Source organism: Lycium ferocissimum, chromosome 9 (genome assembly GCF_029784015.1).
Source record: "Lycium ferocissimum isolate CSIRO_LF1 chromosome 9, AGI_CSIRO_Lferr_CH_V1, whole genome shotgun sequence".
In the NCBI taxonomy this organism is placed as follows: Eukaryota; Viridiplantae; Streptophyta; class Magnoliopsida; order Solanales; family Solanaceae; genus Lycium; species Lycium ferocissimum.
Window position 1 is genome coordinate 10,028,629 of NC_081350.1, and position 16,646 is coordinate 10,045,274.

At 40.8% G+C, this 16,646-nt stretch overlaps 1 protein-coding gene across 1 annotated transcript; it reads right to left on the reverse strand.

Moving 5' to 3' along the window:
* Positions 1–2,457: 2,457 nt before the first annotated feature.
* On the reverse strand, positions 2,458–3,195 carry LOC132031569 (uncharacterized). The gene has a single exon (XM_059421552.1). It carries the CDS (start codon positions 3,184–3,186, stop codon positions 2,458–2,460), a length of 729 nt encoding a protein of 242 aa, XP_059277535.1. The 5' UTR covers positions 3,187–3,195.
* Between the last annotated feature and the right edge of the window lie 13,451 nt (positions 3,196–16,646).

Consider the following 16,646-nt stretch of genomic DNA (forward strand, 5'->3'; position numbering starts at 1 on the left):
GAGCCAACGGACGCTCAGAAGAGATCAAACGAGCCAAACTTTCCATACTAGCCGACTTTCTGCTCAATGCGTCAGCTACTACATTAGCCTTACCGGGGTGATACAAAATGGTAATGTCATAGTCTTTCAGCAGTTCCATCCATCTCTGCTGTCTAAAGTTCAGATCTTTCTAAGTGAACACATGCTGCAAACTGCGATGGTCTGTGTACACCTCACAATGGACACCATACAAGTAGTGCCTCCAGATTTTCAACGCAAACACCACCGCTGCCAACTCTAGATCATGAGTAGGATAGTTCTTCTCATGCACCTTCAATTGCCGAGAAGCATAAGCAATCACCTTCTTTTCCTGCATCAAAACAACACCCAAACCAGAACGTGAAGCATCACAGTAAACAACAAAATCCTTGCCCTCCGCGGGCAATGCTAGAATCGGTGTTGTGGTCAACAATGTTTTGAGCTTTTGAAAGCTCTCCTCACACTCGTCGGACCACTGAAACGGTACCTCTTTCTGAGTCAAACGGGTCATATGAGAAGCAATAGAGGCAAACCCTTTCACAAACCGACGATAGTAGCTAGCCAGACCCACAAAACTACGGATCTCGGTCACTGATGTGGGCCTAGCCCATTCCTTGACTGCCTGAATTTTCTGAGGATCCACCATAATACCCTCTTTCGAAATAACATGCCCCAAGAAAGACACAGAAGACAACCAGAATTCACACTTGGAGAATTTAGCATACAATTCCTTCTCTCGCAATACTCCAAGAGCAATTCTCAAATGTTTCTCATGCTCTTCCTTACTCCTAGAGTACACCAGGATATCATCAATGAACACTATTACGAATGAGTCTAAATAGGGCTTAAACACATTGTTCATCAAATCCATGAACACAGCTGGGGCATTTGTAAGCCCAAAAGACATAACCAAGAACTCATAGTGCCCATACCTGGTCCGAAAAGCGATTTTAGGAACATCCTCTGCCCGAATCTTCAACTGATGGTACCCTGATCTCAAATCGATTTTAGAGAACACAGAAGCTCCCTGTAACTGGTCAAACAAGTCATCAATACGGGGAATGGGATACTTATTTCGGACAGTTACCTTATTCAGCTGACGGTAATCAATGCACATACGCATAGACCCATCCTTCTTCTTAACAAACAACACAGGAGCACCCCACGGAGAGGCACTCGGGCGAATAAACCCCTTACTCAGAAGATCTTGCAACTGCTCTTTCAATTCCCTGAGTTTTTCCGGTGCCATCCTATAAGGTGGGATGGAGATAGGACGAGTCCCTGGGTCTAAGTCAATTCTGAAGTCAATATCACGATCCGGTGGCATACTAGGCAAGTCCGCGGGGAACACATCCGCAAACTCGCGTACCACAAGAACCGAATCAAGGGATGGAGTATCTGCACCGGTATCACGGATATGTGCCAGATAAGCTAAACAACCCTTCTCTACTAGCTTCCTAGCACGAACAAAGGATATTACTTTCTTAGGGAGGGGACTAAGGTTACCCTTCCACTCGAGTCTAGGTGCCCCGGGCATGGCTAGTGTAACAGTCTTAGAATGGCAATCAAGTATAGCATAATGCGGGGACAACCAACTCATACCCAAAATAACATCGAAGTCTACCATGTCTAAGATCATCAAATCTGCCCAAGTACTATACCCCATAAAAGAAATTGCACACGAAGGGTAGACGCTATCCACTACCACAGAATCCCCAACAGGAGTAGACACAAAAATAGGGGTATCAAGAGTATCACACATCATATCCAGACCCACAGCAAAATAGGTAGATACATAGGAAAAAGTAGAACCCGGATCAAACAAAACAGAAGCCATACGGTCATAAACGGAGATAGTACCTGTGATAACTGCATCGGAGGCCTCAGCCTCGGGTCTACTTGGGAAGGCGTACAAATGACCGCGCCCCCCGTCGCCTGTGAACCACCGCGATTACCATTACTAGTCTGAGCCCCGCCCCTGCCGGGCTGCTGTCCGCCTCTACCTGCCTGAGGACCGCCTCGGTTAGGCTGGGCACCACCCCTACCCGCGGTGTGGCCGCCCCGCCCTGCCGGTGCGCGATCCTTACCCCCTCGATCTGGTGCAAATGGAGCTCGGGGAGTCTGATACTGAGTTCCCTGCCCACTCTGTCTAAGTCTGGGGCAATACCTCTTAATATGCCCTATCTCACCACACTCGAAGCAAGCACGGTCTAGCGTAGGCCGCTGAACAGAAGCTGATGAAGTAGTGTAGCCTCCATGCTGACCGGAAGCCTGATAATTTGCCCCTGATGGGCCCCCACCGACACATCGCATCGCGGACCGAACCGGACGCCCCGAATATACCTGCGAACTCTGACCCCTCGAGAAGGAATTGCTGAACATCCCACCCTTACGACCTTCTTCTCAACCTGCCTTGTATAACTCTCATGCCTAATCCCCTCAACGATACGGACATGCTCCACTATCTCCTGAAATGAAGCACCAGTGGCTACAAGTTAAAGAGCCGACAATTGAAGTAGTGTTCAACCTCTTCACGAACCGCCGTATCCTCTCCCCTTCAGTGGGCAGCAACTGAAGAGCATAACGAGAAAGGGAGTGGAAACGGGACTCATACACAGCAACAGATGAGTTCCCCTGACCAATAGTAGCGAACTCATCCTTCCTTCGGTCCCTCAGAGTACGCGGAACGTACTTGTCTAGAAACACAGAGTAAAACTGAACCCAAGTCAACGGAGGAGACCCAGCTGGCCTACACTCCACATAAGCCCTCCACCAAAGCTTGGCATCACCCAAGAACTGGAAGGTCACAAACTCTACCCCGTACTTATCCACGGCCCCCATCTTATGGAGCCTCTCATGACAGTCGATGATGAACTCATATGCGTCCTCCGACTCAGTACCATAAAACACAGGAGGCTTCATTTTAGTGAACCTCCAAAACAGATCATGTTCTTCACCAGTCATCACTGGCCCTGCAACTGGCCTCGGGAAGGCCTCAAAACCCGAAACCTCATCCAAGCGAGGTGCCACCGCTGCTGCATGCTGAACCCCCGGAGCCTGTGCTCTGTCCGGATCTGGGGCCGCTACCCCTGCGCCCCTACCTGCTGGACCCGCTGGTATAGCTCCGGCCTGTGCTAACCCATGCAACCAATGCAGCACCTGTGCCATAGCATCTGGTATACCCCCGAGCATTGCAGCTCCCGGTGGAACCGGTAATGTACCGCCGCCGGGCCGGGCTGGTGCGGCCGCATCTCCCGCCGCCTCATTAGGAACCAATTGGAGGCACGGGTCAACCACCGGGACGCCGCCCCCCGCCGGGCCGCCCTCTGCCCCTCCTCTGCCTCCACCTCTACCCTACCTCTAGCCGCCGCCGTGTGTTCTCGCCATCTGTGAGAGAATGAAGGATAGTCAGATACCAATTTGAATCAGCAGATACCAATTGGAATCAAGTAGCACGAAAGAAGAAAGAAAAGGGAGTTTTCCTAGTGTCCGGCAGCCTCTCGAAGATAAGTACAGACGTCTCCGTACCGATCTACAAGACTCTGCTAGACATGTCCTTGTACGATGAGATCGACGAACCTAAAGCTCTGATACCAACTTTGTCACGACCCAACCCGCCATGACTGGCACCCATCTAAATCCTAGTGGGCGAACCAACATACAAGACACCTATCCATTCAATCCGATTTTATATTAACCAAGCTAAACAATTATTACTCATTTAACAACAAAAGAACAAAGTAAATCATGCCATAAATACTGAAATAAGTGCGGAAGTTCTAACTATTACAATCCCCAAAATTCAAAAGTCATCGTATAGGACTCTAAGCTAAAAACATGTCTAAGAATCTGAAGTCTAACAAGTAAGTAATCCATAATGTCCAGAGTACGAAAAGACATCATAGCAAGAAGATCTTCGGGCGGCCTGGCATGGGAAGAAGCTCACCCAAAATCTGTCAACAAATATCCTCCACGCTAGATGTGAGGACGAGCAACGGTCTCTATATCAAAATCTGCACTCAAAGAATGCAGCAAGGTAGTATCAGTACAAACACTATGTACCGGTAGATATCATAGGCCGACTAAGATTAGTATCATGCATATTTCGTAAAATCAATAGAATAAAACAAGCCAGTCAACAATCATGAATATCAATAAATCACAGCAAGTCAACCAAGAACAATCACAATCAAATCACCAAGATGTCAAGCATCACAATCACGTAAGTCACAACGGAAATAAATTTACCACAATAACCTCACTCGCTGTACATACATGCTAGCTGATGTCTTAGCTCAGTAGCCATGACCTGCAGGGGACCCATGGTGTCCATGTACCACTCGTTTCGGAATACCCCTCGGACCCGAGCACAAACCTCCGCCCCGAACGAACCTCGATCGCGGGACATATCAAAGTACCTCTCATTTTTTAAATGATCCTCGGACCACGAGCCCATAATCTAGGTCACATGAGTGCCTTTCCATACCTCTTACAGAATCGTGTTTCTTACCTTCCAGTATCAACAATCAACTCATCATTTCATGTCACAATACCCTTGAGAAGATTATATTAGCTTCTCATCACAACACATCCACTGTAGATTTAATCACACAGGAATAATGGCACGGAGCCTACACAATCAATCAATCACATTCACGTAGGAATTTAACCACACAATACCATGCATGAAAACTAGACATGCTTTCTCCTAAGGAGATCACCAAACATACAATCAACTAACCAAAGTCTAACTTAAGTAAACCGTAACCTACCTCAAAGTAGAGATGGAACACGCAGGTTACTCTGCTACAACCTTTCCTTTCCTCAAAGCCTCAATACGTTCACGGTCTAAAAATAGAAGGCTCAATGAGTCACATTGCTCAATTTACAAACACCAAAGCAAGAATACCCTTCCCTTTCCCCATTCTAAGGGTGGATGATTTTCTAGGTGATAAACAACCTATCAAGGCCCCTAGTATTCATTTACCATCAATTTATACAACATTCTATCAAACATTCCCATTACAACAGTTTTCTATGGCAAAGACACCATTTTTATAGAACCCTAGGTCTCAAATCACTTAGTTTATGATTCTAAATGTTCAATTTATGACAAATAGCAACTAATCAATCCATTTAAATGATAAATAAGCGATAATAACCCCAACCCATCAAGTTTAGAAGGTTTATTGACATTCTAGGGTTTCTACTTCACTTTCACCATTAAAGACCCATGAAGATGATTACAATAATGAAGGGGAAGGGAATGATAGAATGAAAAGCAATGGAACTTACCTCTCAAGGTTATCTTGCCCTAGCTTGAAAATTCTCTCTAGGTGCTTGTTTGGAAGTGTGTTGGTGTTTTGTGAAAAGAGAAAATAAAATTGAGTATATAAATTTCGGGCTACTGTTTTACGTCAATCGCTACGGCGTCACGTCATCATGTCAAAACGGTACTACTATAGCGGTCACTTGGCCACTATAGCAGCCCACCACAAAATTGATGTGACCGGTATGGCGGTCCATCTAACGCTATAGCGGTACCGCCATAGCTGTACATTGCCTGCTATAGCAGCCACCAAGGAAATAGATGGTCGTCGCGGTCCGAGTACCGAAGTACCATACACCGCGCAAGTGGTACTACCCTATCGCCACGTCGACTCATTTTGGGCAAAAGTGAGCTCGATTTTGTTCGCTTTTTCCCCTATCACCCCACATTTCATCCAAGGCCTCAAAAACACAACACAAAATACGAATCCACACATACAAAATGACGCTAGCCTGAGAGTGATGAGTATTAGCTATTGTAACTGGAATCTTCCTTTTTCTAAGGCTTAATTGGTGAATTTAAGGTTAGGGTTTATACCCGAATTTTGGGGGTTTTGCCTAGAATCCAATTTTGTGTGTATTGTTGATTATTCTAGGTTACTATTGATGGGAATTGATCACCTAGAGGTTTAATTTCATGTTGGGAGCCTTAGATTCCTAATTTCACCCTTCTAGCTCATAAACCCTATTCCATAGGTTGGGGATTTAGATCTTCGAATTTTGGGGTTTGTTTGATGATCCTTTTTGATTGTGTATTGTTGATTATTCTTAGACTTTCTTAATCTCGAGGAATTGAAGGCTAACCTGAGAGTCCAGTAGGTTGTGGTTTACCCTATAGTGAGACTTCATTTTGGGAGCCATATATTCCTAATTTCACCATGTAAACCTTTCTAGCTGGATAAACCCTATTGATGGGGTTAGCCACCCCATTGTGTTGTGATTTGATTTGTTTTATGGTTGTTTTTGATCACTTGATGATAGTAGATATTGGAGACTATTGATATATCTTGATCATAATATTGTTATCTTACTTGTTGACGTTTGAAAGGAAAATAAAGGGCTTGTGTAGCCTTTTCATGATATTGTTGGCGTACCATGCTTGGCACTTGTGATATTGATCTGATCATTGATGTTGAACTTATACATTGCACACATTCTCATCCTTCATGATATACTATTGATACATTGATGATACTTGAGAAAACACTGTGATGAGCTGGGCTCAGTTGGATAGGAGTGATGTGAGGACCGATATCCGATGGTTGTCCCGAAATTGTGGTTATGTGGTAGCGAATCCCGATGTTTGTGATGGCATTATGAGGTAACAGTATCTAGGTTATCGCTGGACCGTGAGGTACATGGACTCCGCGGGTCCTCTATGGGTTATGCTACCGAGACATCGATACTTCCGTTTAGAGTACATGTGTACACAACATTGCATTGCATTCACATTTCATACATTATTGCATTGCATTGCACTATGGCTTGATTGTGATGATGTTGATGATATACTTGTGTTATTTGGATTTGGATTGAATATATTGAAACTTGGCACGCTTGGGTTTAGATGCTACAACCTAGGTAATGACGTGTACTTAGTTTCTGGCTTGTGTTTGACTTACACTTGTTGATTTACCTATTTTCTTACTTTATTGTCTGGATTATATTAACTAAACTTTGTCGGCCTATGATACCTGCCAGTACTGTGCCATTGTACTGACCTGCACTTGCTACATTCTTTTATGAATGCAGAATTCCAGGTGAGTTCGACCTTTGCTTCTCGTGGCTGATAGTCGCTCCGAGAGTTGCTTAGAGTCTACATGGTGAGCATGAGACGTCCGCCGCCTTGAAGATTTTTCTTTATTTATGTCTTATTTTCTATTTTGATACATATTCAGATTTGATGTATTATTGATATTCCAGACTTATATATTCTAGTTAGATGCTTTTGTATGGATTACCAGACTCTGGGGTGTATTTTCCTTTTCTTACCTTTTCTATATTATTATCGTCAAACTTACGTGGTTTTATCTCTTCTGCATATTTAATTATTTATTTACATTTTCACTATCGTTGGGTTGAGGGTTCGCTTACCCAGGTGGGTAAGGTAGGTGCCTGCGCGACTTAGCTAGATTGGGTCATGACATTTACGGACAATTCTTCTTTTATTTATCCTGAAGGGAAACTCACTACTGGAAGAATTATCTTTATGAATTTTTTGTAATAAGGATGGTTGAGGGCTCACCTTGACGAAGTTTCTAAATGTTCTATCAAAAATCTCCAGGAGGCAGTCCAGAATAAGATTTTGAGGAAGAGTGGGACAAAACCCCGAAATACGGCTAAATATATAGTTCTGATTTTTGCTATCTTCGCTACAGCGATGGGCTTTTCGCTTCAAGGAACCCACTGCAGCGGTCCCTGTACTGCTGTGGCGAAGGATTTTTACCCGGGCCTGCTAGTTTTGATTTCTCAGAATTTGATCACGATTCCAATTTTGCGCAACACTTGTAAGCAAACTTAGCTTTTAATCCCCTTGAAACTTGGTTTTGAATATGGACCGCAGAAGATTTCAATAACGACCAAGTGGGTCATTACATTGTGGGCATAGAATCTTCCCTTTGATTTTGACTACAATGGTGGGTTGTGAAACCCTCCCTTTTTCAGTGGAAGTCATTTTTTAGACATAAGAAATCATAAACAAGCAAACAATACCAATCCCCGCCCCAATTTATCCCAAACCCAAACCCTAAGTTTTTCCACCCTCATAACTTCAAGAACAATGGGAAAAGGGGAAGGCATTTCATGAGTGAAGGATGAAAATCACTTACCTTGAGATGTTATGAAGCGATTAACACAAGATCTTGGGTTTTGATTGGGATTGAAAGAGTACTTGGGAGGTTTTTTTTTTTTCGAATTTAGAGACAGAATGAGCCGTTTCTTTTGTCTTGGAGAAGTGGGAAATAAGAGAGGGGTCTGTGTCTTTTTAACTTTAGCAAAAAAAATCGAATCGGGTTGACCCGTGCACTGGGTGCCCGTTGCCCAAGCAGCGTGGGTCTAACCACTCTCTGACACTCAGAGTAGTAGGCATCTCTCAACTTCTACCTCTCTGAACTCTCGTGCTCACTCACTCAGACACCACCCACGCTGCTTGTGCTACGCACACGCAGCGTACAAACAAACCTAGAGCAATTTTTGTTTTCATTTTTCACTCGTTTTGCGTTCTCGCCCCTTCCCCAGTCCTGCAACATGAACAAACATGAACTATAAGCATAAAAAGTTAGGTCACCTTCCAACAAGCGCCTTAGTTAAATTCGTGGCATGATATCTTTTTTGTGTTTTCTTATTTGCTCAATTTTTTGTTCTTTTTCTTTATGCTACTAGTACAACACACGTCGTCTCCCGAGAAGCGCTTGATTTAACGTCGCGGCACGATGCAGGATCTTTCAAGCCTCTTCAAGATCCACGAATGTCCTCGCACGGTCAATGACCTCTCCAAAATACTATTTCACTCTCTGCCCAGTGACTAAGAAGGTTTCGTCAGAGTTTAGCGATTTCAGCTCAACCGCTCCATGTGCTATCACACAAACTATCTCGAATGGTCCAGACCACTTGCTCTTCCACTTCCCACCAAACACCTTGAGCCTTGAATTATACAATAATGCTAACTGCCTAAGCTCAAACTTGCGGCGTTGAATGTGTTTGTCATTTATTCTTTTAGTCCGTTTGAAACTCATCAAGTTCATATAGCTACAACTGCCACTTTTCACCTGTTACTTCCATGTCCATATTCAGTTTCTTGATCGCCCAATATGCCCTATGTCCAAGCTCAACAGGGAGATGGCATGCCTTACCAAAAACTAACCTATATGAAGAGGTTCGAATAAGAGTTTTGTAAGCAGTTCTATAGGCCCATAGAGCATCATCAAGCTTCAGCGACCAATCCTTCCTATTTATGCTCACAGTCCTCTTCAGAATTCTCTTAATCCCATGATTGGACACCTCCAATTGACCACTGGTATGAGGGTGATATGTAGTCGCCACCTTGTGTTTCATCCCATACTTGGCCAATAACTTATCGAAAAGCCTGTTGCAAAAGTGCGTAGCTTGATAACTGATAATGGTTCTCGGGGTCCCGAAACGCGTGGAGATATTCTTTTTCAATAATCTGGCTACCACATTTGCATCATTGGTTGGGAGTGGACTTGCTTCCACCCACTTTGACATGTAATCTACCGCAACAAGAATGTACTTGTTCCCATTTGATGGAATGAAGGGCCCCATGGAGTCTATACCCCAGAAATCAAATACCTCAATCTCTAAGATACTATTCAATGGCATTTCATGTCGCTTGGAGATGTTCCCCGTTCTTTGACAATTATCACACTCTCTCATGAAAGCGTGAGCATCTTTAAACAATATTGGCCAATAGAAACCTGACTGAAGTACCTTTGCTATTGTTCTGTCACTGCTATGATGGCCGCCATAAGGTGACAAGTAGTAATTCTCAAGAATTGCATGCACTTCCTCCGCTGGAAAACATCTTCGCACCAATTGGTCTGGGCTGATTTTGTAAAGATACGGATCATCCCAAATATAGAATCTACTATCATGTAAGAGCCGCTTCTTTCTCTCTTGATTAATATCAGGCGGGTACACTTCGCTTACGTAAAATTCACCATATCTGCATACCAAGGTAGTTCAACTAACTGAAGAGAAAAAAGTTGCTCATCTGGGAAGGTCTCTCCTTAATCACCACAACTTCATCAATATGCTCTTGATCTTCAAGCCTCGATAAGTGATCTGCTACTTGGTTCTTTGTGCCCTTCTGATCAAGAATCTCAATATCGAACTCTTGCAGTAGTAACACCCAATGAATGATTCTAGGTTTTGCATCCTTCTTTACGAAAAAATAACGAACAACGGTGTGATCAATGTACACTAACACCTTCGTCCCCATTAAGTAAGATCTGAATTTGTCAAAGGCGTACACCATCGCTAATAACTCCTTCTCTGTAACTGTATAGTTCATCTCGGATAAATTAAGTGTTTTGCTGGCATAATAAATGGGATGAAAGATCTTGTCCCTTTTCTGCCCGAGAACAACCCCCGCAACAAAATCACTTGCATCACACATCACAACAAACGACAGAGTCCAACCGGGTGCGATGATGATAGGCCCAGTTATGAACCTCAACTTTAGCTCATCAAAAGCCTTTAGACATGGTTCATTGAACACAAACTTCATATCTTTTTCTAGAAGCTTGGACATCGAGTTTGCGATCTTTGAGAAGTCCTTGATAAATCGTTGATAGAAACCTGCATGCCCAAGAAAATTGCGCACCCCTCAAATAGATATAGGAGGTGGCAATTTCTTGATAACTTCTATTTTAGCCCTATCGACTTCAATGCCTTTTATTGACACCTTATGCCTGAGAACAATGCCTTCTTGAACCATGAAATGACATTTTTCCCAGTTAAGCACTAGATTTTTTTACCATATCGAGCCAATACATCATCAAGATGTCGCAAACAATCATCAAAAGAATCACTAAAGACCGAGAAATAGTCCATGAATACTTCCATATATTTTCCCACCATACCAGTGAAAATAGGCATCTTACATCTCTAGAAAGTACCCATAGCATTACTTAATCCAAAGGGCATCCTTCGAAATGCGAAAGGGCTATAAGTACACGTGAAAGGGGTCTTCTCTTGATCTTCGGGTGCTATCATAAACTGGTTGTAACTTGAATAGCCATCCAGGAAGCAATAATAGTCGCGCCCGGCTAACCGATCTAGCATCTGATCCATAAAGGGCAGAGGAAAGTTTTCTTTTCTAGATACAATGTTTAACTTCCGATAATCATTACAAATCTGCCGACCAGTGACCGTTCTCTGAGATACTAGCTCATCATTCTCATTTTTCACCACACTCATGCCCACTTTCTTCGGGACACATTGAATAGGACTTACCCATTTACTGTATGAGATTGGGTAAATAATGCAGGTGTGAAGCCCCTTAATCACTTCTTTCTTCACCACCTCTTTCATGAATGGGTTCAACCTTCTCTGATTTTCAACACTGGGCTTGCTATTCTCCTCTAACAATATCTTGTGCATGCAAATGAGCTGGTGATCCCTCGAATGTTAGCTATAGTCCATTCGAGAGCTCGGATCCTATCTCTTAATACTCGCAACACACGTTCAACCTATACATCAAAAATAAAAAGCAGAGAGGATTACGGGAAATGTGTTACCACTACCCAAGAAAGCATATCATGAATAAGAAGGTAAAGGTTTTAACTCAAGAACCGAGGCCTCCTCAATGGAAGGTTTCGGCTTCTTTCAAGACCCGGTCTCTCCAAGTCTTCAAATGGCTTGTACATAGGCGCCCCATCTTTCGTTAAATCCTCACCATATATCAATGCTATCTCCAAGGGATCTTAAGAATCCAGAAAGTGATCTAGCTCTGCATATGTTGGCTCAAGTTCCACCATTGTGATCATCTTCACTTCCTCATAATGGGGAGCCAACATAGTAGCTTTGAACACATCAAAAGTAGCTTCTTGCCCATTTATTGTCATGGACATATTCTCATCTTTACCCTTGATGACCGCATCAACAGTAGCTAAGAATCCCCTTTCCATAATGAGAGGTACATTTTTATCAGCTTCGTAATCAAGATTAACGAACTCAAATGGCAGGAAGAATGGGCCCACTTTCATGAGAACATCTTCATTTATGCCATTGGGGTATGACCGAGATCTATCCGCCAATTGCAAAGTGACTATTGTTGGTCTTGGCTCACCCAATCCCAACGTCCGGAACACAGAGGTGGGTATCAAATTAATACTCGTACCCAAATCACACTATCCTAGACCAACCTCAATGTTATCAATAGTGATAGAGACGGAGAAACTGCCTGGATCTTTCAACTTTGGTGGAATCTTGCTCCTCACTCTGGAACTGCGCTCTTCAGTAAGTGCTATAGTATCGAACTCTGTCCGACGTATTTTGTTTGCAACAACATCTTTGATGTACTTTGCATATTTTAGAACCTTTTGCAAGAACTCTACCAAAGGGATGTTGATGTGTACCTTGTTACGGTTCACTTTTACGCGGGTGCATAAAAGCTACTAAGAGGTTGTTGGTGCTCTAATTGGATTTTAGTATTTTTTAGAGTCGCCACCTAATTTATTTAAGGAAACTTAGGAAAACCGAGTTTAAAAGGGGTTATCAAGCAATAGAAAATTAGTTTTTGGACTAGAGTTTGAGGTAAGGGTTTTGGTGATTCCCTAGAGAAGGTCTTAAACATCCTAGTATTAAGGATTCGTAGAATACGGTTGACTTACGAGATTCAATGTGTGATTAATGTACTTATTTGCAAAAATTGTCATTCATTTATCATAAAATTCAAAATTTTGGCAAAATATCCCCATTAGAATAAGGGGGTTTTGATTTCAAAATCCGTATAAGTGTTCAACTCACTTTATTGCCGGACTAAGATACACTCGGAATTTCTGCCAAGTAGAGTCACCACTAGTTTAGTCCTAATAAAATGAGTTTAGTACTAATAGGTTTTGATTACATCTATAGGAATGTATGGAGTATATCTCCCATTTTTATTCATATATATATATATGTAAAGAAAGAAAGTTTACTTAAGTCCATTTATTATCCATTTGAAGCTCAATAAGTCAACTTATATTCATACCCAAAGCCATCTTATCTCAATCTAGTCCAAGTGGATCTCCCTTTGTTTTTGGTCCATAAGTTTTTGGGCTTTCGACCCACAATCTCAAAATGTTTAAGTCCAAAAGGTCCGTGTCTGTCTAAAAAAACCCGAGTTCTCAAATCCTATTTTAAAAACAATTTTCTCAAGTGTTTGAAATGTTTTTCCATAAAAATAATTTCGTCATCCAAACAGTCCTTAAGCCGTATTTTCAATTTTTTATCTCAAATTCATTTTTTTTAAGTCTCGATAAGCAGTTCTTGGTTCCGGCAGTGGGCTTGAGGCCCAAAACAAATTATCAGATTCCGGCTAAAGGGTGGAAGGCCCAAAATTAATTACTACTTAATCTCTTTTGAAATCTTTAAAATATATCAAACCAACCCCTTTTCTTTTAAAAATCATCATAAGTCTAAATTAAGTGTCAATTTCAAGCAAAATTATATTAACCGAAAAAGGATTTAGGCTACTTCATAATATACTATGTGTTTCCTAAGTTCTACACATACATAGCGGTTTCAATATTTACAAGTGTTTTACAAATACATACATAGATATATATAAGTATAGAAGAAAAAAGGAGAAAGTTTAGGCTGGTGGGCCTACTTAAGCCCACCAGTTGGCTATTTTTACCTCTAGCTGGGCCTTCAACTAAATATTCGCTTCTCTTTCTTATCGGACTCGATCAAAGAAGGAAGGTTGGGCCTCAGGCCCAACAGGTTTCAAGAAGGAAGCGGCCCCAAGAGTTCATCCCATACAACACAAAGGGGAAAATGAAATTCATGGTTAGAGGGTATCTAGAACTTAGTTACTTATATTGACATAGACTAATCCCATATACATACCAATTAAGTAAACAAACATGCAAAACAATATATGCGTTAAGGCAGTTAACATGCATAAAGAGATATTCAGCCGAGGTTATAAACATGAAGAAAAAGATCTGAAACGAGTAAGCCCAAATGCAGAAAAGATAACAAGAGGACAAGGCCCAACTAAAGGCTAAACATGATATAGAAGGCACGCCCAAACAGAAGGAATACACAAACAAAGACCAGGCCCAAATCAATATTATTACAAAGAACAAAAATAGCCACATAGGGGATATACCATATTTATACTAAATATACAAGTTTCTGTATACCAAAGGTATACATAAACTGTATATACCAAAGGTATACAAAAACTGTATATATCTGATATTATTTAGGTATATCCCTTGCATACTCAAATTGAAATCAGCACTTAAACTCAGAGAGAGACATGTTTTATTCCATTTAGCACATCATGACACTATTTAAGGGATACGAAGATGAATTTCAAAGAAGAGAAAAGGATATGGTATAGATGAGTGCATAATTCTCAATATTCAGAGAAGAACAAGTACAGTTACATGCAATTTATCATACCCAGAAGAGGAGAGACATCTATTAGAACAACAGTCAAATTGAAACAGAGAAATGACATTAACAAATGCTTAATGCTGAGATCATGAGCACTTAGTGTAATTAGTTGAATGCATACAAAATAGGGAAGTTATACAGACAGGATCAGATACCATGTTTGATAAACTTTAAGTAACTTTTAAAGGAGATGCTATGCCTTAGTAGTTTCATGCAATGTATTTAAGACAATCAAGCAATTAGTCAAGCTAAAACTCAGAAATATAGGCAGTTTTGACAAACTAAACTTGAATCATGCCAAACACAGAACTGGACTTTCAGTCAACTACATTTATACACCTAATATATTTATGGTAACTACAGCTTCATGCTTATTTAAATTCAAATGTAAGGAAGAGATAGAGCTAAACATGCTATGACTACTTCATAACAAAAAGGGTTCATGCTATTTTAGGGCCTTTCAAATAAACATTTAACCTCACAGCTACATTTTCTTATCAGAGAAAAGACAGGAGCTTAAATCAGATATGCATACATGCTAGTATTGACTAACATAGGTAGAATGAAGATCTACAGAGACATACATGATCATTTTTCTTTTATGTGAAGGCATTCTGCATATCAAGTTGAATCAAATACTAAACTAACTAATGCAAAGCAGTTTAGGTAAACATACACATGAGCAACTTCATTCTTCAAAACTATCAAGCAACTACATTGTGCATCATAGAAGTCATGCATTTGATTAATCTAGGCCACATTCAGGCATGAGCTTATGTTCAGAGGATTCAAACAATACAAATTAGGGTGGACATTTCCAATATAGTTTAAGGGGACTTAGAAAACAAGATCATGACTTAGTCCAACATGATAAACTTATTTCTTGATTTCCAGTTGACCTTAACAGTATGTTTTATTCAATGGACGAAAAATATACCAAGTTTCAAACTAAGTTCCATGACTTAGAACAGCATACAAAAGCAGTCATACTTATACTAAGATATTTATGCAAGTGGCTTCAACTGAAACAACATTCATAGTCTTACTAAGCTACCATATCAAACAAAAGCTTTGCTAGAGAGCATCTAAATGAGCATACATAATTGTATTGAACTTTCATAAAAACAAGATCTCAACTAAACTAGCATATAAAGCATAATGGACCCAAATTGACATGCAGGTAGCATATGAGGGCATGATTAAGCAAACTATAGGCTAGCTAATGCATATGGCTGGCTATTTATTAAACAAACAGATCATGATCAAGGAGAAATAGGCTAAATAACTTATGGCTAATCAGAATAAGACATGAATGAACCATTATAGACCAAATAATCCCAAAAAAACAACTAAGCACATAAACGTGATTAGCAAATACCAGTCTAAACTAACAGGTGACATATAAGTAACCTATGTAAACCATAACTAGCACATGATTAATCCTATTGGCATAAAGAAGCTAAACAACTATAGAAACGAACTAGAACAGGATTAATCTAAGACTAAACAAGCATCATGTAACTAGAACACTATAAACAAGAATTGACTAACAAATAACTAACTAAACAAATCACATAAACAGTAGTAAAACACTTAAATGACTACTAAAAATAACTAAAAAGGAGGTAAATTACCTTTTGTGTGTGTAGCCCTGATCGAGATTTGAACTTGGAGATCCCCTTTTGCTCCTCAAACCATGACTCAACCACACAACAAAGAAAACAAATATTTAAAATTTACTTAGCTCAAAAACTGAAGTTTCAAAGCAATTTTTTGCCAAAACTTAAAAGAAATCGAGTTTTTGAGTGAATGTATGTGTATATCCAGTTCTAAGTCCGTTCAAATGGTAGAAATAGGGGTTCTATAAACAAATCTGAGAAGCCCTAGTCTCAATTCGATGTGGGATTTGTGCAATTTACTGAAAATTGCTTAACCACAATCAATGGTCGAGATTGGAAATAAATAAACAAGCAACGGTCGGATTCGACTCAATCTAGGTCAATCCACATGGTTCTTCATGAACCAATAGAATTTGTGGATTAAAAAATGAATACAATAAAGATAATTAAAGATTTTACAGGCATATGACCGTTGATTATGTAGAAAAGCAAAGAAAAAGGGAAGATTATACCTTGTTTGGTTGTAATCGGGTGGAAAGAGTCGAAGAG

Excerpts from the sequence above, each read along its gene's own strand:
- LOC132031569 (XM_059421552.1), bottom strand. The coding sequence starts at position 3,186 with ATGGCACAGGTGCTGCATTGGTTGCATGGGTTAGCACAGGCCGGAGCT.